Raw genomic sequence first — 23,196 nt, 5'->3', positions numbered from 1 at the left:
AGAGCCAAATTTAAATCTTACAAAACAGTGATGAGGTATAAATAAAAGCAGTCAAAAATTGTTTGCTTTCAATGAAATACGAGTTCTGGTTATTTCATTTTAATAATGAAGGAACTATAAAGAGATTAAAAAACTACTTTCTCATTCTAATGATCTAAAATAAGAAATTCTCTTAAGTAAACAAACAAAACCGTAAAAAAAACAAAGCTTTCTCAGAATATATCAAAGTTACTGCAAGTTAAAAATGACAAAACAGCAAAAACGCAGCATAAATAAAAGCTGTGAAATCTGGACTCTAATTTAAAATAAGAATTCCTACCTCTTTGATTTCGGTAAGAGTTGTATTGCGATTAGTCTCCAGTGGGATGACGACTCCATTTGGCATAAGACACGTGAGCTCAACAACTTCTGTTGGAGTCTTTGTCCAAAAGTTGTAAGTGTACGCACTAGGTGTATGAACCATGATGTGGGCTTGTTTTTCCAATCGAGGTACCAAAATTTAATTACCAGTCCACGTTGGACTGTCGCCTATGACTCACAGCAGGGGATAAACACTTCCAGGAACGAATGTTCCATACTCCTAACCTCGATTAATTCAGTCTTTGATCTCGTTTTCGCAAAAAACCTGCTTTGTTTTCATTATGTAAGCCAAAATCTGCACGATGTAAATCATGTAAGTGTCAAAGTATTTTTTTACAGGTTTTCCTGATGCCGAGCACATTGATCAAAATTTCTTATCCAAAATCGCTCAAATTGTAATCACTCAAGGCACGGCGAATCCCCGCTTTTTCACGCACTGGAAAATTCACTACAGGGCTGATTTCTCACAAGACACACTTGAGATGCAATGAAAAATAATTATCACTGCATACAAAAACAACATGAGGCGGCCATTACATATTTACATTCCACGACAAAACGAGATGAGCAGTTTTCCCCCACTTTCCCTAGAAAATTCGCCAGAATTCTCTAGATTATAATTTACAGTCTGGCCGCCAGGCGCGCAAGAGGCTAAGGCCTTTATTTACATAACCTCAAATTTTGCAGGAACCTGTTTGGAATTCGTGATTTTCTACTTTGTATGGGAATGTGATTTATAACATGTCGAAAGGGTTTGTTCATTCTGTTAAAGTTCCGAGGCTCTACAAAACTGTCGCAGGCGTTGTACAAAAAGTACAAGAAAACGGAGCGAGTCTTAAACAATTGATTTATCAACAAAGACACACGGTGAGTTGTCACGTGCTCCAATGTTTTTTCTGCTACAAGTACAGAAAATAATGATTATTCATTATTACTTGTTTGTAATTTGGTAGTTGAATTATGTTTATTATTGTGATTCTTTTTTTATTTTTCTAAACAAGTGTATATGTAATCTTTAGTCAAGGGTTGAAAAAATAAATCTTGTAATTCCTAACAATTCGTGCGATACGAAAAATATAAGTGAAGGTGAATTTTTAAACGGTCGTTAAATATTACGAATTAGAGAAATAAAAAAACCTCTATTTTATATTAGTGGAAAATTCAAGAGTCTAAACTTTTAAAAATTTAGTTTTAAAGTATAATAAATATTTATTTAAAAATATGAACCCTACTAATTTTTAAGTAAAGTCTCTAAAAGTTATGGCAAAGAAAAAATGTATGTCAATAAATCATGTAAATATTTACAAGGAGAAACAATTGAAACAGACTGGATCAATTTCAAAACAGAAAGCTTCTAAATATTTTTAAGTCACGGAATCTCGTGGGGAAGAAAGATGCCGTTTTTTAGAGGAAATTATGCAATACGTATTTTTATGATTCAAGAAAAAAAAATTTTACAGAGTGCGTACTAAATAATTTTGGTGACCAGAAGAATGTTTGTGAAAAGGGAAAAACTCTACCACTTTTATTTTCTTTAATATCCAAAGAAAATGTTTTACATATAATTAATTAAGCATAAAACTTGCTAGATTTCCTCCCTATAAAAGTGCAACTTCAACAAAAAATAGTCCAAAAATATAACCATGAGTTTTTGTAGCAAATTTACTTTTAATATTGTTAGGAAAACTTCCGAATATTGTCAGTTTTAAACTTTTTCAAATGATGCAAATAATTCCCTGACTTTTCCCTGACCAATTTTTTATTTTCTATGACCATTGATATGCAGATACCAGTCTTTTAAACTTAATAAAACAATTTAACATAAAAGTTGTAAGTATCAAATATATTTATTTATATCAACCGAAAAATATGACTTTTCTACCATAAAAGTTGAATTTTCAATTCAAAAGGACGAATTTTCAACGAAACAGTTGAATTTTCCACTAAAAGTTTAATTTTTAAATAAAATATTTGATTCAATTTTTAAACAAAATAGTTGAAATTGAAACTAAATTGTTGAATTTTTAAAGGCAAAAGACAAATTTTCAATAAATTCAACTTTCAAGCCAAAATGAGAATTTTCTTCCAAAACATTCAAAATGCAATCCGGAAATATAAATTTACAAGAAAAAGGTTAAATTTTCAACGAAATAGACGAATTTAAATATAATTTATTTATTGTAAGAATTAAAAAATATTAATTTTAAACTCAAAATACAATTAATTAAAAAAAAATAGTTGAATTTTCAACCAAAGAGATAATAAATTTAACCAACAAATCTGTTTTAAAAAAGTACTTCAACTTTTACCTAGTTCAATTTTCAACTAACTAAAAAATACGAATTTTCAACGAATCATGTAATATAGTAGGTGTTTTAACAAAGAAAGATTTTTATTTAAAGTCAAAAATAGTTGAACTCAACCAAAAAAGTGGGTTTTCAACAAAATAGTTGAATTCAAACCAAAAACTATTATTTTGAAATCAAACCATTGCATTTTTGGCCAAGAAGAAAGGAAATTTATACTAAAACAGATTAATTTTTTTAATTAAAAAGACACATTTTCAATAAATAAAGATTTTTCAGTCAATCAAAAAATTTCATAAAAATTGTTGAACATTTAAGCCAAAATGCGAATTTTCTTTCAAACAATTCAAATTGTAACCCGGAAATATACATTTGCAAGAAAAAGGTTCAATTTTCTACAAGATGGATGAATTTAAATATAATTTATTTATTTTAAGAATTAAAAATAGTAATATTTTGAACTAAAAAAAAGATCAATTTTCAACAAAAAATAGAAAACTTAAATGCTCAGTGTAAATTAATTTTTAACAAAATTGTCAAATTATCAACCAAATAGATAAATTTTTCAACCAAACAGACGAATTTTCACAAATAATGTTTTTCCAGACATTTTCAGTTAAAAAAATTAATTTTAAACCAGAAATTCCAATAATTTTCACAAAATAGTTCAATTTTCAACCAAAGAGATGATAGCTTTAGCCAAAAAAATTGTTTTTAACAAAGTAGCTCAACTTTTACCTAGTTGAATTTTCAAATAAAAAAAAATCAATTTTCAACTAACATAAAAGGATATTCTTTACCTGGAATAGTTAACTTTTAAGATACCTTAGGGGTTGCTAAGAAATTTTTAAAATTTTCAGGAAAAATCTAGTTTCCAAAAAAAGGTAGTTTTTTGCCAAAATAGTTTAATTTTCAACCCAAAAACACGAATTTTCAACAAAACAGTTGCATTTTTAAACAAACAGGATAACTTACTGACAAAATTGATTAATTTCCAACCAAATAATAAATTTTGTAAACAAAAATATAATCATAAGAAGGAAGAAATTGCAAAAAATTTAAATTAAACTACAAAAAAAATGAATTATCGACAAGAATATTATATTTGGGTGGCCACAAAACTTAATTTTCAAAATTCCTTAATTTTTCTTGACTTTTCCCTAATTTCCAGGGATTTCCTGACCTACGATCGCCCTGGAAAGATGATATATTCTATAAAAATCTGGAAAGTAATTAAAAATACCCCAAATAGGTCAAAAGTTATAAGTCCAAAATTCAAATACGCTTAACTTCGTAGAAAATGGTTTTTTTTTCTCAAATCATAAAAATACGTATCGGCTAATTTACTTCAGAAACATATTTCATCCCTAAGATATCCTGCGACTTCAATATTGTAGAACTGGCCTGATTTGAAATAGATTCAGTTAATTGGGAATGGTTAAACTGCGATACGCCACATGGTGACAAAAATCCGAACTAGAAAGAATAGGTACGATTTTAAAGATGCATTTTAATTTGTGCATAAAAGTGTTTTAACGATTTTTTTGGAATTTAAAGTATTTATCGGATAGTGTAAATAAGCTTTTATGGAAAACAAAGGGTTTTAGATGGAATTTAGATCTTATACAGTTAAAAAAACACATTTTTTGACAGAAATATTTGTATAAGAAAAAGCTATTATTGTACTATTTATTGTAATTTGCTACAGATTATAAACTTAAATTAACTTATTTTGAAAGAAAAATGAACTCAAAGTAAATTTGTATTAATTAATACATGAAATACTCTCTATTTAAAAATTTGATTTAAAAGTTAAGTTTACATGAAATAGTGAAATAATTGTCCTTTTGTTTAAAAACCTTTTTTGACGAAAATGTGTTTTTTCACTGTATAAGGTGGATATTATATCTAAAACAAATTTTTTTGTTTGAAGATTTTTTTGTGGTATTTCAATCATTGTTTTAAACATCACAAGTCAAACGTAAAAACATTGTTGTGCAAAAATGGAAATACATTTTTAAAATCGTACCTACTCTTTCTAGTTCCAGTTTTCGGCACCAGATGGCAAAAAGGTAGACCACCATTTCCTATAGTAAAAATGGTGCACGAAATAGTATAAGGAGACCCCACTCTTGCGGAAAATGCGAAACCGAGAATTTTTTCAAAATTCTCTGCTTTTTCATTGACTAATTTTTCATTTCAAATCATTAATATTTAAATTACAGCATTTTGATCTTGTGATACTTTTAACATAGAATGGCTCATTAAATGGCTTTTTAACAAAATACTGGAATTTTCAACAAAATAATTGAATTTTTAACAAAATAATTGAATATTCAACCTAAAAAAATACATTTCTAACAAAAACGTGTCATAGTTTATATTTCAATTAAAAAAGATGAAATTTATAGAAAAAAAGAGAAATTTTAAAATTTTAAGACCAAAAAACGAATTTTCAACAAATAAAGATTTTTCACACAAGATAGAAATAAAAGTTTATCTAAATTGTTCAACCTTCAAGCCAAAAGACGAATTTTCTCTACGAAAATTGAATTTTCAAACAAAAATATGACTTCAGCAAAAAATTAATTAATTTCTTAACAAGGTGATAGAAGAAATTTAATTTTTTTTAAATGAAAATTTAATTTCTTGGTTAAATATCATTTTTCTTTGCTTGAGCATTAAGCAAAGAAGAATGATTGAATTTTCAGTCTAAAAAGACAAAGTTTAAAAAAAAAAGGATGACTTTAACTAAATTGTTGAATTCTCTACCCAATAGTTGCATTTTTATTTTTTTTCAAAAAAGATTAAATTTCTCTCAAAGTAGAAGCATTTTTTATAACAAAAAAAGTTGAGGATTCCAGTTGACTCTGCAAAATAAAAATTTAATTTTTTCAACAAAAAATAATCTTCTACGAACAGAATTGTATTTTCAATCGAAAAAAACATATTCTTTCAACCAAAAGGATGTATTTTTAACTTAATAGTTGAATTCTCTAACAAATACTTGCATATTTATTCAAAAATATGACAATTTTCTTAAAACAAATGGATTTTTAATTAAATAAAACCAAATTTTCAAAAGTAGTTTAATTTTTCATCCAGAAAATATTTCAGTTTTTTTTTAACACCCAAATAATATATTAAACAGTAGAATTTTCATCCTGTCAGTTACATTTTAATCCAAGGAAGATGTAATTTCTGCGAAATCAGGTGAATTTTTAAATAAAAAAGATAAACCAAAAAGAAAAGAGTTGAATTTTCCACCGAAAAATTACATTTTTATTTTAAAAAGATGAAATTTGTCCTGTGACAAATGAATTAAACAAAAAAAACCTTAAACAAAATAATTAAATTTTCATCCAAAGAAAATTCCCGTTCACTTTCTAACACCAAAATGACAATTGTAAACAATTTGCATCCAAAATGGATGTCTTTTCAAGAAAATTATTAAATTTTCCAATAAATAATAAAATTTGTCACTAAAAGGATAATCTGCAGAAGAAATTTGTTGCGAATTTTCAACATTCTAATCCGAAAATATTTCATTTTTAAGTTTTTAACTTGTCCTATTTTTGAAATTTTAATCTTAAATTATTCAGATTTAAAATTCTTCAATTCAAAATAAGATCATTCAATTTTAAATGCTTTGAGTTAGAAATGATAAAATTTGAAACTCCTTTCTAAAAAAATTGTAATCTGAAATTTTTCAATTTAGAACGCTCTTAATTACAAATGATACAGTTTGATCAATCTAAAAAATTTCTATCTCTTCCACACACTACTTCTTTCCCCTACCGAGTGAGTCACGCCTACCCCGAAAGGGAAATGGCTTAATGATATAATAATAATAATAATAATAATAATAATAATAGTTGGTTAGACCCTCGGACTTCACCTCAGAGGTCCGGGGTTCGATCCCTGAGCCGGTACCTCTGGAAATTTTTCAATGTACCTTTACCGAGATTCTGGTGGTTCGAAACCCGCCTTAAGCTGTAGGTCCCCCCATCGTGTACTTGACTGCAACCCAGTCCGTCAATGATGGGGTAAAAACCAGGCTTTGTCCAATATGTCTGGGCAGACTGCTCTCATCAGATCACTTGATTGCATTATAAAAATGCGTCCGTGACTGATGATATATACCGGGAGAGCCCCGTGCAAAATGATCAAATAAAAATCCATCTCTAACCAAAAATGCCTTCGACATATTGGGCAGTATAAGCCTGTGACAACATTTCGCCACAGAAATGTTTTTATAATAATAATAATTCCTCTGAATTTTCAATTATTGAATTTTCAAAATTGCATTCGGAAAATATTTCCTTTTTGATATTTTGAACTTGTCCTATTTTCGAAATTTTCTTATTATCTTAAATCATTGAAATTCGATATTCTTATATTTAAATTAAAATTGTTTAATTCTCTAAGCTTTTAATCAGAAATGATAAAATTTCAAATATTTTCTAATACAATTTTCCAGTTTTCAAAATTCAATCTAAAAGTGTACAATTTGGAACGATTTCAATGAGAAATAATACCATTTGGAAAACTTGTATTTCAACGCTTTTCCGCAAGAGGCACTACAAACGATGCCAAATAATTAAATCCGAATCTATGCGTAGAGTTCTGAGCCGGTTATATTACTTTGAGAAGATTTTCGCTAACTTTTCGGTTGAAAATTCAACTATTTTTTTTCAAGTTTGTCTTTTTTTTTTAATGTTTACCTCATTTAGCAGAAATTAAATCTTTCTTTGATCAAAATGCAATTGTTTGATTAGAAATTAAGCTATTATACTATTTTCTTGAAAACTTGACTATTTCGTAGAAAATGTACTTTTTGTTTAAAATTTATATTTTGGTGTTGAAAAATAAACTGAAATATTTTTTGGATGAAAGTTCCACTTATAACAAAAAATGGTTGCTTATTACAAATTCATCTGTTTTAGTACAAAATTGATCTTATTTAGATAAAAATGCAACTATTTGGTAGAGAATTTAACCATTTTGTTAAAAATTCATTCTTTTTGGTTGAAATAATTCGTCTTTTGAGATTGAAAATTCAATTTTTTTCGTAGAATCATATTTTTTTTGTTACAAAAATTCAATTTCTGATGTCACTGAGTTAACTGGAATCTTTTTTGGATGAAAACTCAACTTTTTTTGTAATACAAAATTCTGCATTTGATCGTGAATACTTTACTAAAATCTTTTTCAACAGAAAATTCAACTATTTTTTTGAAAATTTATCTTTTTAATTTAAAACTTCATCTGTTATAGAAGAAATTTCATTTTTTGTATGAGAATGTAACTTTTTGGATAAAAATCGTTATTCTTTGCTTGATAATTCAACTAATTTGTTTAAAACGATTGGTTGAATCGCTTTTTTAAAAAATCACTTTTTTTTGTTAAAGATTTATATTTTAAGTTGAAAAGTTATCTCGTTGGTTAAAAGATTAATTATCTTGTTATAAATTAATCTATTTTAATTGAAAATTCAACAACTTGGGTCAAAGTTAAACTACATTATGAAATTGCTTTTATTGAAGGCTTACTTTTTTTTTAGAATTCATTTTTTAACAGAAAATGGAACTTTTCCATTTTTTAAGATTTATATTTTTTCGTTAAAAATTCGCGTTTTTTTAAAAACAAAATTCTTTTTTAATTCGAAATTTCCTTTTTTTTTTGCGTAAAAATGCATCAGTTTCGTGAAAAATTAATTTTTTGTTGAACAGTCATATTTTTGGTTTGAAAATTGAATTTTTGTAAAGAAGATTTGTCTTCTAGTTTGAAGGTTCAATAATTTAGATAAACTTTTATTTATTTTTCGAGTAAAAAATCTTTATTTGTTGGAAATTCGTCTTGTTGATTTTAAAATTCTTTTCTATGACACTTTTTCGTTGGCAATTTGTCTTTTTAGGTTGAATATTCAACTATTATGTTAAAAATTCAATTATTTGTCATATAACCTGAACTTAAATTCTCGGGAATTTAAGAACTCTATCTATGCGTCGAAATTTTCCCAAGACAGCGTTGGAGTGGGGTCTCCTTATTCTACTTCGTGAAATGATGGAAATATTAAAACACGGTTTACATTTTCGTGATTAATTTCCCAATCTCTCTTGACTCTGACATTAAGTAACCTTCCCAGCCAAAAATTTAAATATCTCAAATCCCTAAATAAAAAAATTCTTAAAAAAAATCAGTAAACCTCTATTTCTTGTAACATAGAATCTGCAGGGTGTCTACGCTTTAGCGTTTAACACCGTTCGTCACGGGGATCAGTTGAATCAGCTAATACGCAAAACCCAAATCCTCTTTAAGGAGCAGCGTTTGGATCCGTGGTTAACTCGAGTTCTGATAACAGAATTATTATGGGGCAAGCAGTGCTTGAAGTCAGAGTCGAAGCCTATCCAAACAGTCCTCTCTTACGAGAATGAATTGCGAGAGGAAGTGAAAAATATCAGAGAAGATGTAGTCCCTCCCGAAACTCGAAAAGGTAATTTCATTGAAACATTTTTTCTTATTTATTCTTGCAGAAAACTTGCCTCTGAGAGTCAGAAAGAGAGGAAGCCCTTCCAAATTGATAGTTCTGATCAACCTCAGCATTAGAATTCAGTCTAGTCGACACTCGAAATTATAAAGTCTTCTGTCCTGCATTGCGCAGAAAGATAAAGACATTTCGGAAAGTAACGAAGGAATTATGGGTGAAGTCCTCGTTCTTGGGTATCTTTTGATATTCAGCACAGCCATGTTTACTCTTCCTTTTGGAGTTTTCCTCGGTGTGAGACATTTGTTGGAGCAGGAATTGCAGGCTGATAGATTTCTGACGAACTGTGTTTCCGTATTAGCAGCCGTGGTGACTGTAAACACGATTATTGCCGGGTACGCGTATCTTGGTTTCAAGGAACCTGACGATCCGCCGGAACTTTCGGAAGAGCCTTCTGTTTCTAAAGACGATCTCAATAAAAAAGAGGAGTGATTGCTGAACCTTAGAGATAGTTGAGAAGATTAATTTAATTTAAGATTTATTTTTATTTTTCTGTATTATCATGATAATAATGAACTTGAATAATAAATAAATTTTTCTTCATCAAAAAGATTAATTTGCTACCAATGTTTTAGAAAAGGGTTGACTTTCAAACCCGAGAAGATGTTTTTTAAACCGAATAATTGGATTTTTAACAAAGAAATTAATTTTACAACAAAAATTTGCATTTACAACCAATTATCGAATGTTTAAATAACAGATTAAATATTAACTATTTTTTAATATTAAATATTTTAGAATAGTTGAATTTTCAACCATTAACTTCTCTCACACAAAAGAAGAATTTTCAATATAGAGGGAAGAATTTTCTACATAGAAGAAAATTTTTCAACAAAGTTGTTGAATTTTTGAGAAAAGATAACTTCAACAAAATAGTTGAATTTTCAACAAGAAACATTAATTATTAACCAAAAAGTTCCATTTAGAATCAAATAGTTGAATTTTTAACCAACTATTTTTCATTTTTATAAAAATATTTTAATTTAAAACTTTTACAGATCAATTTTAAACTGAATGGTGAAACTCAAAAACAGAAAAGATTAAATTTGAACCAAAAACATTTGCAATTTCAAATAATATATAAGTTGATATTAAAAAAAAAAAAATGAAATAGAAAACAATTGAATTTAATAAAAAAAACGTGAATTGTCAAAAAATGTAATAGTTGATATTTAAACTACAAAAGATTTTTTATTTTAAATAAAAAAAGCTTAATTCAACGAAAAGGATAAATTTTTAGCAAGATAGTTAAATCCTCAATCAGAATAAATTTTTTTTTTAAACCGTTGTACTTTTAATAAAAAAATTGAATTTCTACCAAAAGAGATGTATTTTCAATCAAGAAAGGTTTTTTATTCATCAGAGACCAATTTTCGACAAAATAGTTCAATTTTTGAGCTAAAAAGATTATTTTTCTGCAAAACATGTGAATTTTCAATCCAGGAATATGAATTTTTAACAATAATGTCAAGTTTTAACCAAAAGCTGAATTTTAAACTATAGACGATTAATTTTTAACCAAGAAGAAAGTAGTGAAATTTTCAGTTTTAAAAACTGATTTTTAACAACCAAAAAAAAAGAATTTTTAGCAACATAGTTACATTTTCAACCAAAGAGATAGTTATTCAATTAACAAAATGAATGTTTAACAAAAATATTTCAACTTTCGACAAAATAGTTGCATTTATAAACCAAAAAGATTAATTTTCTATAAAAAAGGACGAATTTAAAAAAAAATACTTGAATTTTCAATTAAAATGGAAAAAATATTAATTTTTAACCATAAATAGAATACTTCCATTTTAAATTGTAAAAATTAATTTTTTTTCCAAAAAAATAACTTCAGCTTAAGTAGTTGAATTTTCTCAATTTTTCTCAATTAGTTAAAAAAAAAGATCTTGAACAAAATAGTGGAATCTTAAATAAATAAAATCATTTTTTAACAATGTAGTTCAAGTTACAACGAAGAAATTGAATTTTCAATTTTAAACGACAAATTTTCAAGTAAAAATTGAATAGTTAAATTTTCAGTTAAGAGTTAGTTAATAACAAAAAACAACCAATTTTTAACAAAATAGTGAAATCTTAAACCAATCAATGAATCTTTAACAAAGTACTTCATTTTCCTTAAAAAAATTCGGCTTTAACAACAAATTTTTGTTATTTCAAAAAATATATATGATTATATTGATTATATTAATTTTCTACCAAAAATATGAATTTACAACAAAATAAATAAATTTTCAACCAAATACTTGAATTTTCAACTTACAAAGATAAACTTTAACCAAAAATTAAATAGTTTAATTCACATTAAAAAAACTAAATTTTAGCAACAAAAAGAAAATAAGTTTTCAACAAATTAGTATTTTCTACCAAAAAGATTTATTTTTAACAAAATCTCAAAATTGAATAAAAACTATCAGTATAGTTGAATTTCACCTTCAAGGGTAAATAATAATTTTTGAAGAAATTGCCATTCTCGTGCGGAATTCATCACTTTTGATTGAAACTTGAACTTCCTGAATAAAAACTCATTTTATTGGTCGAAAATTGAATTATTTCGTTGAAATTTTTTTTTATTAACTTCTTTAACTGAAAATTTAACTATTCTATTATAGCTTTTAAACTAATAGTTTTAATTGACAATTGAAAAATTTGACTGCAAATTTATTTATATTGGTATAAATTTTCTTTAAAGTAGAGAATGAAAGTTCTTAATTGAAAATTCAACTACTAACTGGTTTAAAGGTCATCTACATCGTTTAAGCAAAATTTTATTAAGTTGAAGGTCCATTTATTTAGTTGAAAAACTTTCTTGTTTCTTTCCCGGCGAAAACATTATTCCTAGTTGAGGATTCGACTTTTTTTTATAAAAAATTGCACTTTCATGAATGAATTTAACTGTTCTTGATTCAAAAACAATTTTTTTTTTCGAATATCAACTATTACATTTTTCTGTTTTGTTATGAAAATTAAATTTATAACTTGTTTTTGATTTAAAATTAAAATTCTTTTGGGTTGAAAAATCAGCTATTGCATGTTACATTGAAAATTCATCTTTTTTGTTTAAAAAATGAACTACTGGAGTAAATCTTCTAAAAATAAAATGAATCTTAAAAAAGCACTTCAATTTTTAAACAAAGAGTTGAATTAAATGAATTTACTCTAAATTAAAAAATTTTACTGTTAAACTTTTAACTATAAAAATGATCAGTTTTCAGTCAAAATAATTAGTTAAATTTTCAGTCATGAAAATTAATTCCCAACTAAAAAAAAAAAAACTTTTCAGCAAAATAGTTCAATCTTCAACCAAGTATTAGAATTTTTAAGCAAAGGGAATGAATTCGGAATAAAAAATATTATAGTAAACTTATCATTATCAATTAGAAAGAATTAAATTTGAACGAAAAATAGTTGAATTTTCTCATTGATTTTAAATATTGCAGTTCGTATTTATCATTAAAAACGAGAAAAGGGGAAAGTTTCTTGAAAAGTGGATAAAATAGACAAATTATTTTTTAAAAGAGAGAAGAAAAAAGATGAAATCACTTTTCAAACATTGAAAGAAATTATTATTTATATTTTCTCTGTGTGATTTGACATTCTGCGTTAACAAACCTGCCCCCCCCCCCCTGACAGTGCGATGTAGTTTTCGAACGGCCCCGAAGGTATATGGCGGTTTTTATTTAATTTAAACTTTCTTAGTCTGTTTATTATAAATTATTTTTATCTTTGAATAAACAAATGTTTTAGTGAGGAAACCAAGATATGTGAGAGTTAATACGTTGATGATGACTGTGGACCAGGCAATAAATGGATTTATAGAAGAAGGTTGGAATTTGTTTCCTGCATCTGAGAATTATCATTCTTTTTTGGAAACCTTGTCGAATTTGCAAGAGTCAACGTTTCTTCAGGACTTTCATATTCCAGAGTTGCTCGTTTTTCCCCATGGAACTGCATTTTTTAATCATCCTGCTTACAAAACTGGAGAAATTATTTTGCAAGATAAGGTACTGAGAACCAAAAAAAAAAAAAAAAGAATTGATGATTATTAGTTTTTGATTAAATCTGAAAATAAAAATCATAATTAAAAATGCAGACAGTTAAAGTTTAAAGAGACTCTGTTCTGGCAATTGTCTCATTTAAAATAAAAATTAAGAATTTTTCTTGATTTGAAGAAAATAGAAATTATAAACAGAAAATTCTTGAAAATATCTAACTTTAGAATGAAAACGTATATTTAGAAGGAAATGCTTTTATTGCAAAATGTAGTTTAAAGAGCAAGAATATATATTTTTGAAAAATATCTTTTTGAGCTGTTAGGTCTTAAAATTTTGTAATTTTCTTTTCAGGCCAGTTGTTTTCCAGCTTTCCTCTTGAATCCACAATCAGGATCTTCAGTTCTAGACATGTGCTCAGCACCTGGGATGAAATCTACTCATTTGGCGGCAATCATGCAAAATCAGGGGTAATTTTTAAAATTATAATCAATTTTATCTTACTAGAAAAATAAACACGCGTGCGCGATTATTTGTTGTCTTACGTAATTTTCAATTTAAAATATAAAATTAATTTTAACACACCATTTTTGTAATTCAAAGTATCTATTATCTAAAATAAGAGCATAGCAATAAGGATAATGTTTTGGATGATTGAAGAAAATTGATGTTCTAACTTCAGAGTTAATATAACAATGAAATCGTTACATTTTTATAAAAAATACAAATTTCCGAAGAAAAATGTAAGCCTTTGAAATCTAATGATTTTTCATTGAACAAATCGAGTTTGCACGAACATTTTTTGAAGATATTATAAATCTTCTTTTAAATATAAGTTTTTTCATTAAAAAATACTAATAACGACGAAAACACTAATATAATACAAACTTATTGTTCAAAAATTCTAAATATTATTCAAATTATAATGATTTTTGTCTAAAAAAACGACTTTCGGTAAAAAAACGTTAATGTAACCTGTAAAAAATCTAATAATGAAAATCGGGTTCCAACTACAACGATTTTTTTTTAAATACCAATTTTTGGCGCCAAACACTAACATAACATAAAATTATTAAAATTTGTAAATCGTGCTTAAAATCGAATGTTTTCATTAAAAATACTCATTTCCGATGAAAAACGCTAAAATAATCTAAAACAGTTAAAAGATTCTAAATCTTGTTGAAATTGTAATAAATTTTGTTTCAAAATCCCAGTTTTTGGTGTAAAACGCTAGAGTAACCTGAAATTGTTAAAAAAAATTATGAATCTTTAAAAACTAATGATTTTTGTTTACAAAAAAAAAAAGAAAAAAACAACCAATTCCTGTAAAAAACGTTAATATAACCTGTAATAAATCTAAAAAAAAAAATCGGATTCTAACTACAATAATTTCGGTTATAAAATACTAATTTCTTTGTGTATAACGGAACCAGACCCTGGATTTTTTTTAAGTTGTGAACATTCTTTAAAATCTCGTTTTTTTATTAAAAATACGAATTTTCGACGGAAACACTAAAATAATCTAAAAAAGTTAAAAGATTCTTAATCTTGTTCAAATTATAATGATTTTGGTTTTAAAATACCAATTTTTGACGTAAAACGCTAACAGAACATAAAAATATGAGAATTTGTGATTTGTCCTTAAAATCTAAGGCTTTCATTAAAAATACAAATTTCCGATGAAAAACACTAAAATAATCTAAAACAGTTAAAAGATTGTAAACTTGTTCAAATTATAATCCCAATTTTTGACGTAAAACACTAACAGAACATAAAATTATTAAAATTTGTGTTTCGTCCTTAAAATCTAATGTTTTCATTAAAAATATTAATTCCGATGAAAAACACTAAAATAATCTAAAACAGTTAAAAGGTTCTAAATCTTTTTCTCAAATAATAATAATTTTTATTTCAAAATCCCAGTTTTTGGTGTAAAACGTTAGTGTAACCTGATATTCTTTAAAAAATTATGAATCTTTAAAAACTAATGATTTTTGTTTACAAAAAAAAGAAAAAAAAACCCATTTCCTGTAAAAAACGTTAATATAATCTGTAATAAATCTAAAAATAAAAATCGGATTCCAACTACAATGATTTTTGTTTTAAAATACTAATGCTTTTGTGTATACCAGGCCCTGGAATTTTTTTAAGTTGTGAACATTCTTTAAAATCTCATTTTTTTCACTAAAAATACCAATTTTCGACGGAAACACTAAAATAATCTAATACAGTTAAAAGATTCTTAATCTTGTTCAAATTATAATGATTTTTGTTTTAAAATCCTAATTTTTGACGTAAAACGCTAATAGAACATAAAAATATTAAAATTTATGATTCGTCCTAAAAATCTAATGTTTTCATTAAAAATACTAATTTACGATGAAAAACACAAAAATAATCTAAAACAGTTAAAAGATTCTAAATCTTTTTCAAATAATAATAATTTTTGTTTCAAAATCCCAGTTTTTGCTGTAAAACGCTAGTGTAACCTGAAAATGTTAAAAAAATTATGAATCTTTAAAAACTAATGATTTTTGTTTCCAAAAAAAAGAAAGAAAAAAAACCATTTCCTGTAAAAAAACCTAAATATAACCTGAAATCTAAAAATAAAAATCGGGTTCCAACTACAATGATTTTTGTTTTAAAATACTAATTTTTTTGTGTATAACAGAACCAGACCCTAGCATTTTTTAAAGTTGTGAACATTCTTAAAAATATAATTTTTTGCATTAAAAATACCAATTTCCGTCGAAAACACTAAAATAATCTAAAACAGTTAAAAGATTCTAAATCTTGTTAAAATTATAATGATTTTTGTTTTAAAATCCTAATTTTTGACGTAAAACTCTAATAGAACATAAAAATATTAAAATTTATTATTCGTCCTTAAAATCTTATGTTTTCATTAAAAATACTAAATTCCGATGAAAAACACTAAAATAAACTAAAACAGTTAAAAGATTCTAAATCTTTTTCAAATAATAATAATTTTTATTTCAAAATCCCAGTTTTTGGTGTAAAACGCTAGTGTAACCTGCAATTCTTAAAAAAAATTATGAATCTTTAAAAACTAATGATTTTTTTTTTACAAAAAAAAAAACAGAAAAAAAACAGAAAAAAAACATTTCCTGTGAAAAACGTTAATATAACCTGTAATAAATATAAAAATAAAAATCGGGTTCCAACTACAATGATTTTTGTTTTAAAATACTAACTTTTTTTTGTGTAACGGAACCAGACCCTGGAATTTTTTTAAGTTGTGAACATTCTTCTTTAGCAAATTATGAACCTTTAAAATGAAAAAAAAACACTCACAAAACTTTTAAACTTTACCAAATTTATACATCTTCTTTGAAATCTGTTTTTTTTTTCTTAAATTAAAATGACTAATTTCCGACGAAAACGCTAAAATAATCTAAAATTTTTAAAATATTCTAAATCTTATTTAAATTATAATCATTGTTATTGTAAATAAATTATGATAAATGCGTTATAACGAAACCTGAAATCTTTAGAGAATTATGAACCTTTAAAATATAAAAAAGCTTACAAATCTTTAAACGTTACAAAATTTTTATATCTCCTTTGAAATCTGTTTTTTTTTTCTTAAATTAAAATGACTAATTTCCGACGAAAACGCTTAAATAATCTAAAATTTTAAAAATATTCTACATCTTATTTAAATTATAATCATTGTTATTGTAAATAAATTATGATAAATGCGTTATAAAGAAACCTGAAATTGTTAGAAAATTATGAACCTTTAAAATATAAAAAAAAGCTTACAAACCTTTAAACTTTACAAAATTTTTACATCTCCTTTGAAATCTGTTTTTTTTTTTAAACTGAAAATACTAAGATTTGAAGAGTTCATAATTTTCTAACAATTTTAGGTTTCGCTATAACGCATTTATTATAATTATTTAAAACCATAATCTTATAATCATTATAATTTTAACAAGATTAAGAATCTTTTAACAATCTTAGATTATTTCACTATTTTTGGCGGAAATTAGTATTTTCAATAAAAAAAAAAAACAGATTTTAAAGAAGATGTAAAAATTTTGTAAAGTTTAAAGTTTTGTAAACCTTTTTTTATTTTAAAGGTTTATAATTTTCTAACAATTTTCGGTTTGAACTTTTCAAATCTAAAAAAACGCTTACAAACCTTTAAACTTTACAAAATTGTTATATTTTCTTTGAAATCTGTTTTTTATTTTATTTTTGATTGAAAATAATAATTTCCGACAAATATAGTGAAATGATCTAAAATTGTTAAAAGATTCTTAATCTTGTTCAAATTATAATGATTATAATATTATGGTTTTAAATATAAAAAAAACACTTACAAAACTTTTAAACTTTACAAAATTCATACATCTTCTTTGAAATCTGTTTTTTTTTAATTTTATTTTTTTTATTAAAATTAATAATTTCCGAAGAAAACGCAAAAATAATCTAAAATTAAAAAAAAATTCTAAATCTGATTTAAATTATAATGATTGTTGTTGTAAATAAATTATGATAAATGCTACATCAAGAAACCTAAAATTGTTAGAAAATTATGAACCTTTCGAATAAAAAAATAAAATAAAATAAAAAACGCTTACAAACCTTTAAACTTTACAAAATGCTAACATGACCTAAAATTGTTAAAAATTGAGATTCGTCTTTGAAGTAAATTTTTTAAGATTAAAAATACCAGTTTTAGACGAAAAATACTAACACAAAACAAAATTGTAAAATATTCTAAATATTGTTAAAATTATAATGATTTTTTTAAAAACAAATTTCCTGGGAAAACGTGAATAAAAACTGAAACTGTTAAAAATTGCAAGTTTTCAAATTATAATGATTTTTTTAAATACCAATTTTTTGCGTAAAATGCTAACTTATCTTAAAATTTGCCAAAGCTGTGAATCACCTTTAAAATATCATTTTTAAAATTTTAAGCCTCAGTTTCCGACCAAAAATACTAACATAACTTGAAACTATTAATAGGTCTTGAATCTTGGTCAAATTATAATTATTTTTGTTGTTAAAAAATCGGTGATTAGTATGTTCGATATAATAACGACATCTGAAATGATTGACAAAATTATGATCCTTTTAAATTTAATAATTTTTGTTTCAAAATGTCAACTGCCGGTTAAAAAAACGCGGAAAATCCGAAAAACGTATTTTCTTGACAAATTTCTAACCTGTGGTATCTAACAATTTGTGATTAAGAATATCCGTTTCCAATTTAAACCGCTAACATGATCTAGAATGATTGAAAATGGAGAATCTTGTCGATTTTTTTTTATTAATAAAAATAATATGATTATAATGTTAGAATTTTAACAAGTTTGACAATAAAATTAATGATATTTGTTTATAATTCAATCATTATTGAAAAGCCCCTTACATTTGCAATAATTAAAAGTTGTACAATAAATTATTGGTAAATCAGTCTGCGATCAGTAAAATGTGTTGAAATTTAATAGAATTGACTAGATTTCTAAAAAATCCACCTGGAAAACCTAAAAAAGTAATGGAATTTCGAAACAAAGCTTCTGTGGTTACCCTGTTATTTTTATAAACGTTGTCATTTTGTAATATTTAAAATGAAAAATTAGTTATTACTTAATTAAGGCAGCTTTCGTGCAAGAAATCAGATCTTTAAAAAAATGGTTTTTCTATAATCTTTAGAATCAAAATAACATCTTGCATGATATTTCAAATAAAAAACATGATGTTTAATGAAAAAATTACAAAACATGTTAATTTTAACCATTTATTTTTCAATTTGATTTTTTGTTACTATCGCTTCTTACCATTTTATAAAAATGCTTAAATATTAATAAATTATGGTTAATTTTTTCTGAGAAAACATTTTTTTTTAATCAAATAACTGCATTTGAAGATTATTCTCTTATTTATTAAAATGAAAACAGTAGAGTTGTAAGGGAATGTTTTCACCGAAAAAGTAAGCAATTATTTATTCATATTCAACCAATTTGTAAAAGTTGGTAAGAAGCGACAGTCTGACAAAAAAGAGTTACAAAAATATTTGTTAAAATAATCATTTTTCGTAAGTTTTAAAGTTTTATTGTAAAAACCTGTTTTTTCTTTCATGAGAAACGATTGCTAATATTAATTAATTTCTTAAAATCGTAGACAACTTCTTTTCCAAAATCTTGATTTTTGACATTTTAGTTTTCGAGAAATACAGTTTTAGTATTCCTCTGGAAAAATTAAAATCCATGGAAATGGAATTAACTGTTCTGGAAATATTCTAGTGCTTTAAAATTTAAACTCCAAATACAGTGAAATTCAAGTCCTTGAAATTTATAATAATTTAAATAAATGTTTTTCGAAATAAACGATTAAAACAAAAAATGAATTATATGAAAACTAATATTTTCAGGAAAATTTTCTCAATAGAAATGGATCCAAGGAGATACGGAACTCTATGTGATTTTGTTCAACGAACAAATTCTACATGTGTGGAAACTATAAATAAAGATGCTTTAACTGTTGATTCTAAACAATGTCCAGACGTTGAGTATATTCTAGTCGACCCCAGTTGTTCTGGAACAGGTACGAAATTAGAAATAAGAAGTTTACTTTAAATAAAGATAACGAATTAGAAAAAATGTATCCACATAAAAAATCGGCTTCTACCAAGGGGAAAAAATCTCTGACAGAAAATTAATCTTCCTCTTTGGAAATTCATATTTTCGTTTAAAATTTCAACTATTTAGTGAAAAACTATTATAATTTGTAGGAAATTCAACAAGTTTGTTCAAAAGTCTGTTTTTGGTTCCAAAGTCAACTGTTTTGTTAAAAATTCCTCTTTTTTGGTTAAAAATTCGTCTACTTGTTTGAAAATTGAACTATTTTGGGGACATATTTAATTATTTAGTTTAAAAATTAAAGTATTTTGTTTCAAATTCAATATATTTCGACATAAAAGTCTCAAACCTTTCATACTGAATTTAATAGCATACATTTATCTTTTTGTTTGAAAATGTAACTATTTTGTTGAAAACATTTTTTTTTGTAAAAAATTAATTTTTTCTACTGAAAATGTAATTTCTATTTTTGGTTGACATTTTTTTTATAGTTGACAATTCAACTATTTGGCTGCAAATTTATGGTTTTCAGTTGAAAATTACATTAATTAGTTGAAAATTCATATATTTTGTTAAAAGTTGTTGTTTTCGATAGAAAAATAATTTTCTGGATGGAAAATTCATGTTTTTGGTTAAAAAATCCATTACTTGATTAAAAATTAATAAACTTTGTAAAAATTTGACAATTTTGTGAAAACATAATTTTTTGGTTGAAAATGCATCTGTTTTAATAAAAATTGGTTTTTAGTTTTAAAATTTAACTATTCTATTTTTGGTTCAAAATATTGTTTTTGTTAAAATTCGTTGATCTCGGTAGAAAATTGATGTTTTTTTAGTTGAAAATTAAATTATTCGTTGAAAATTCATGTATTTAGTTGAAATTTGTTGATTTTAGTAGAAAAATAATTTTCTGGATTGAAAATTCATGTTTCTGGTTAAAAAAAATTCATTACTTACTTAAAAATTACTAAAAGTAAAAAATTAGACAATCTTGTAAAAATATAATTTTTTAGTTGAAAATGCATCTGGTTTATTGAAATTTCTTTTTTTAGGTTAACAATTCAACTACTATTTTGTTCGTTAATTCAATTCTTTTTTTGAAATTTTGTTTTTTTGTTAGGTTGAAAATTAATTTTTTTACTGAAAATTTAAGTGTTCCGTTTTAAGTACAAAATTGATCTGTTTAGTTAAAAATTTAAATACTTGGTTGAAAGTTGAACCTCTTTGCTAAAAATTAAATTTTTGGTTTGAGATGCATAATTTTAGTTAAAAATTAAATTATTTTGGTAAAATTCAATATATTTTTACTTAAAATCATAAACTTTTCATATTAAATTTAATAGCGTAAGTCTATCTTTTTGTTTGAAAATGTAACTATTTTGTTGAAAACTTGTTTTGGTTTTTTTTTTTTTGTAGAAAATTCATTTTTTCAACTGAAAATGTAACTATTCTATTTTTGGATCAAAATTTTCTTTTCAGTTGAAAATTCATATATTTTGTTAAAATTCGTGATCTTAGTAGAAAATTAATCTTCTTGATAGAAAATTCATGTTTTTAGTTGAACATTGAATTACTTATTTGAAAATTCGTGTTTTCGATAGAAAAATAATTTTCTGCATAGAAAATTCATGTTAAAATATCCATTACTTACTTAACAATTATTAATTGTATATATAGAAAGGATAAGATTGTAAAAAATATATAGATTTAAACGGAAAGATTGCAAGGAATGGAAGTCATGTAAACCCTTACGGGACACATTATGAATAAAGAAGAAAGAAATACTTAACAATTATTAAACGTTGTAAAAAATTAGACAGCTTTGTGAAAAAATAATTTTTTGGTTGAAAATGCATTTGTTTTATTAAAAATTCGTCTTTTTAGGTTTAAAATTCAACTATTTTGGCCGTTAATTTATTTGTTTTGTTGATATTTTGTTTTTTTGTCAGGTTGAAAATTTAATTTCGTTTTTGTTTGTCCAAAATTAAGATTTTTCATTGAAAATTTAACTATTTTTTCGAAAATTTAAATATACAGTCGAAAATTCATTTTTGTTGTTAAAAATTCCATTATTTCGTTCAAAATTAATATACGTTGTACAAAATTTAACAATTTTAAGACATTTTTTGGTGAAAGTTCACCGTTTTTTTAATTTGTCTTTCGCACTAAAAATTCAATTACTATCTTTGGTAGAAAATTCAACTTTTTTTTCGTTGAAAGTTCGTAATTTTTTTGTAGGAAATTAATCTTTTTGGTTCGAAATTCATTTTTTTAATTGAAAAATTCAACTAATTGGTTGAAAGTTAAACTACTTTGTTAAAAATTATTTTTCTGTTTGTTGGAAATGGAGATACACAATTGCAGTTAAAAATTCGACTGTTTGGTTAAAAGTTCATCTATTTTGTTGAAAGTTTAACCATTTTTTAAATCAGTAATCTTTTTTTATTGAAAATATATCTGTTTTATTTCTGACTGAAAAGATATATTTTTTATTTTTAAATTCAGCTTTTTGGCTGAAAATTTATCTGTCTTAGTTGAAAAACAATGTATTTTGTTGAAATTTTATTTTTTGTGTTTGAAAAATAAAGATTCTTCCTTTAAAATTCAACGATTTTTTCAAAAAATTAAATAATTTGTTGATAATTCGTTTTTTGGCAAAAAAATCATTTTTATTTGAAAATATATCTATTTTATTTCTGACTGAAAAGGTACATTTTTAGTTGAAAATTCAACTTTTTGACTTAAAATGCATTCTTCGTGGTTGAAAACTAATATGTTTTGTTGAGATTTCGTTTTTATTTGTGCAAAATTGAGATTTTTTCTTAAAAATTCAACTATTTCTTCGAAAATTTAAGTACTTTGTTGAATATTCTTTTTTTTTGTCAGAATAACTTTTTCAATTGAAAAATTGACCGATTTTGTTAAAAATTTGTCTTTTTGCACTAAAAATTCAACTACTATCTTTGGTAGAAAATTCAACTAATCTGTTGACAATTAACATTTTTTTGTTAAAAATTCATCATTTTGTAGGGGAAAATTAATCTCTTTGGTTTTTTTTATTATTACACCATTAAGCCATTTCCCTTTCGGGGTAGGCGTGACTCACTCGGCAGGGGAAAGGAGTAGTGTGTGGAAGGGATAGAGATTTTTCAGATTGATCCAGAATTCTCGTGCTATTTAAGTAAATACCACGTTCGTTCCACAACACTGCTCCGACCCAGGTTGCTGATCAATCTCTCTAGCCATCACCCCAAGCGAAGGACCTCACGAAGTCGTTATGTACAGTTCCCCACTTGGGTCTATTAGTAGCCAAGGTCTTTTGTTTCAGGCGCCATTCACTCTACTGACACTCTTTTTATTAACTA

At 25.1% G+C, this 23,196-nt stretch overlaps 2 protein-coding genes across 2 annotated transcripts in view; one reads left to right on the top strand and one right to left on the bottom strand.

The window, feature by feature from the left end:
- Positions 1-915, bottom strand: part of LOC117174071 (phosphatidylinositol 4,5-bisphosphate 3-kinase catalytic subunit delta isoform) — a 91,635-nt gene extending 90,720 nt beyond the window's left edge. The window contains exon 1 of the mRNA XM_033362734.1: positions 320-915. Within this exon, the coding sequence (XP_033218625.1) occupies positions 320-463 (144 nt within the window). The 5' untranslated portion in view covers positions 464-915. The remainder of the gene's footprint in view (positions 1-319) is intronic.
- The window catches only part of LOC117174073 (probable 28S rRNA (cytosine-C(5))-methyltransferase), a 24,351-nt gene continuing 2,052 nt past the window's right edge, over positions 898-23,196 (top strand). The window contains exons 1-5 of the mRNA XM_033362738.1: positions 898-1,227; positions 8,895-9,162; positions 12,970-13,226; positions 13,569-13,684; positions 19,624-19,796. Coding sequence (XP_033218629.1) covers positions 1,102-1,227; positions 8,895-9,162; positions 12,970-13,226; positions 13,569-13,684; positions 19,624-19,796 — 940 coding nt within the window. The 5' untranslated portion in view covers positions 898-1,101. The remainder of the gene's footprint in view (positions 1,228-8,894; positions 9,163-12,969; positions 13,227-13,568; positions 13,685-19,623; positions 19,797-23,196) is intronic.

This window comes from Belonocnema kinseyi, chromosome 6, assembly GCF_010883055.1.
Source record: "Belonocnema kinseyi isolate 2016_QV_RU_SX_M_011 chromosome 6, B_treatae_v1, whole genome shotgun sequence".
In the NCBI taxonomy this organism is placed as follows: Eukaryota; Metazoa; Arthropoda; class Insecta; order Hymenoptera; family Cynipidae; genus Belonocnema; species Belonocnema kinseyi.
Note: the sequence above shows the minus strand (reverse complement) of the source record. Positions and strands in the feature narration are given on the sequence as shown.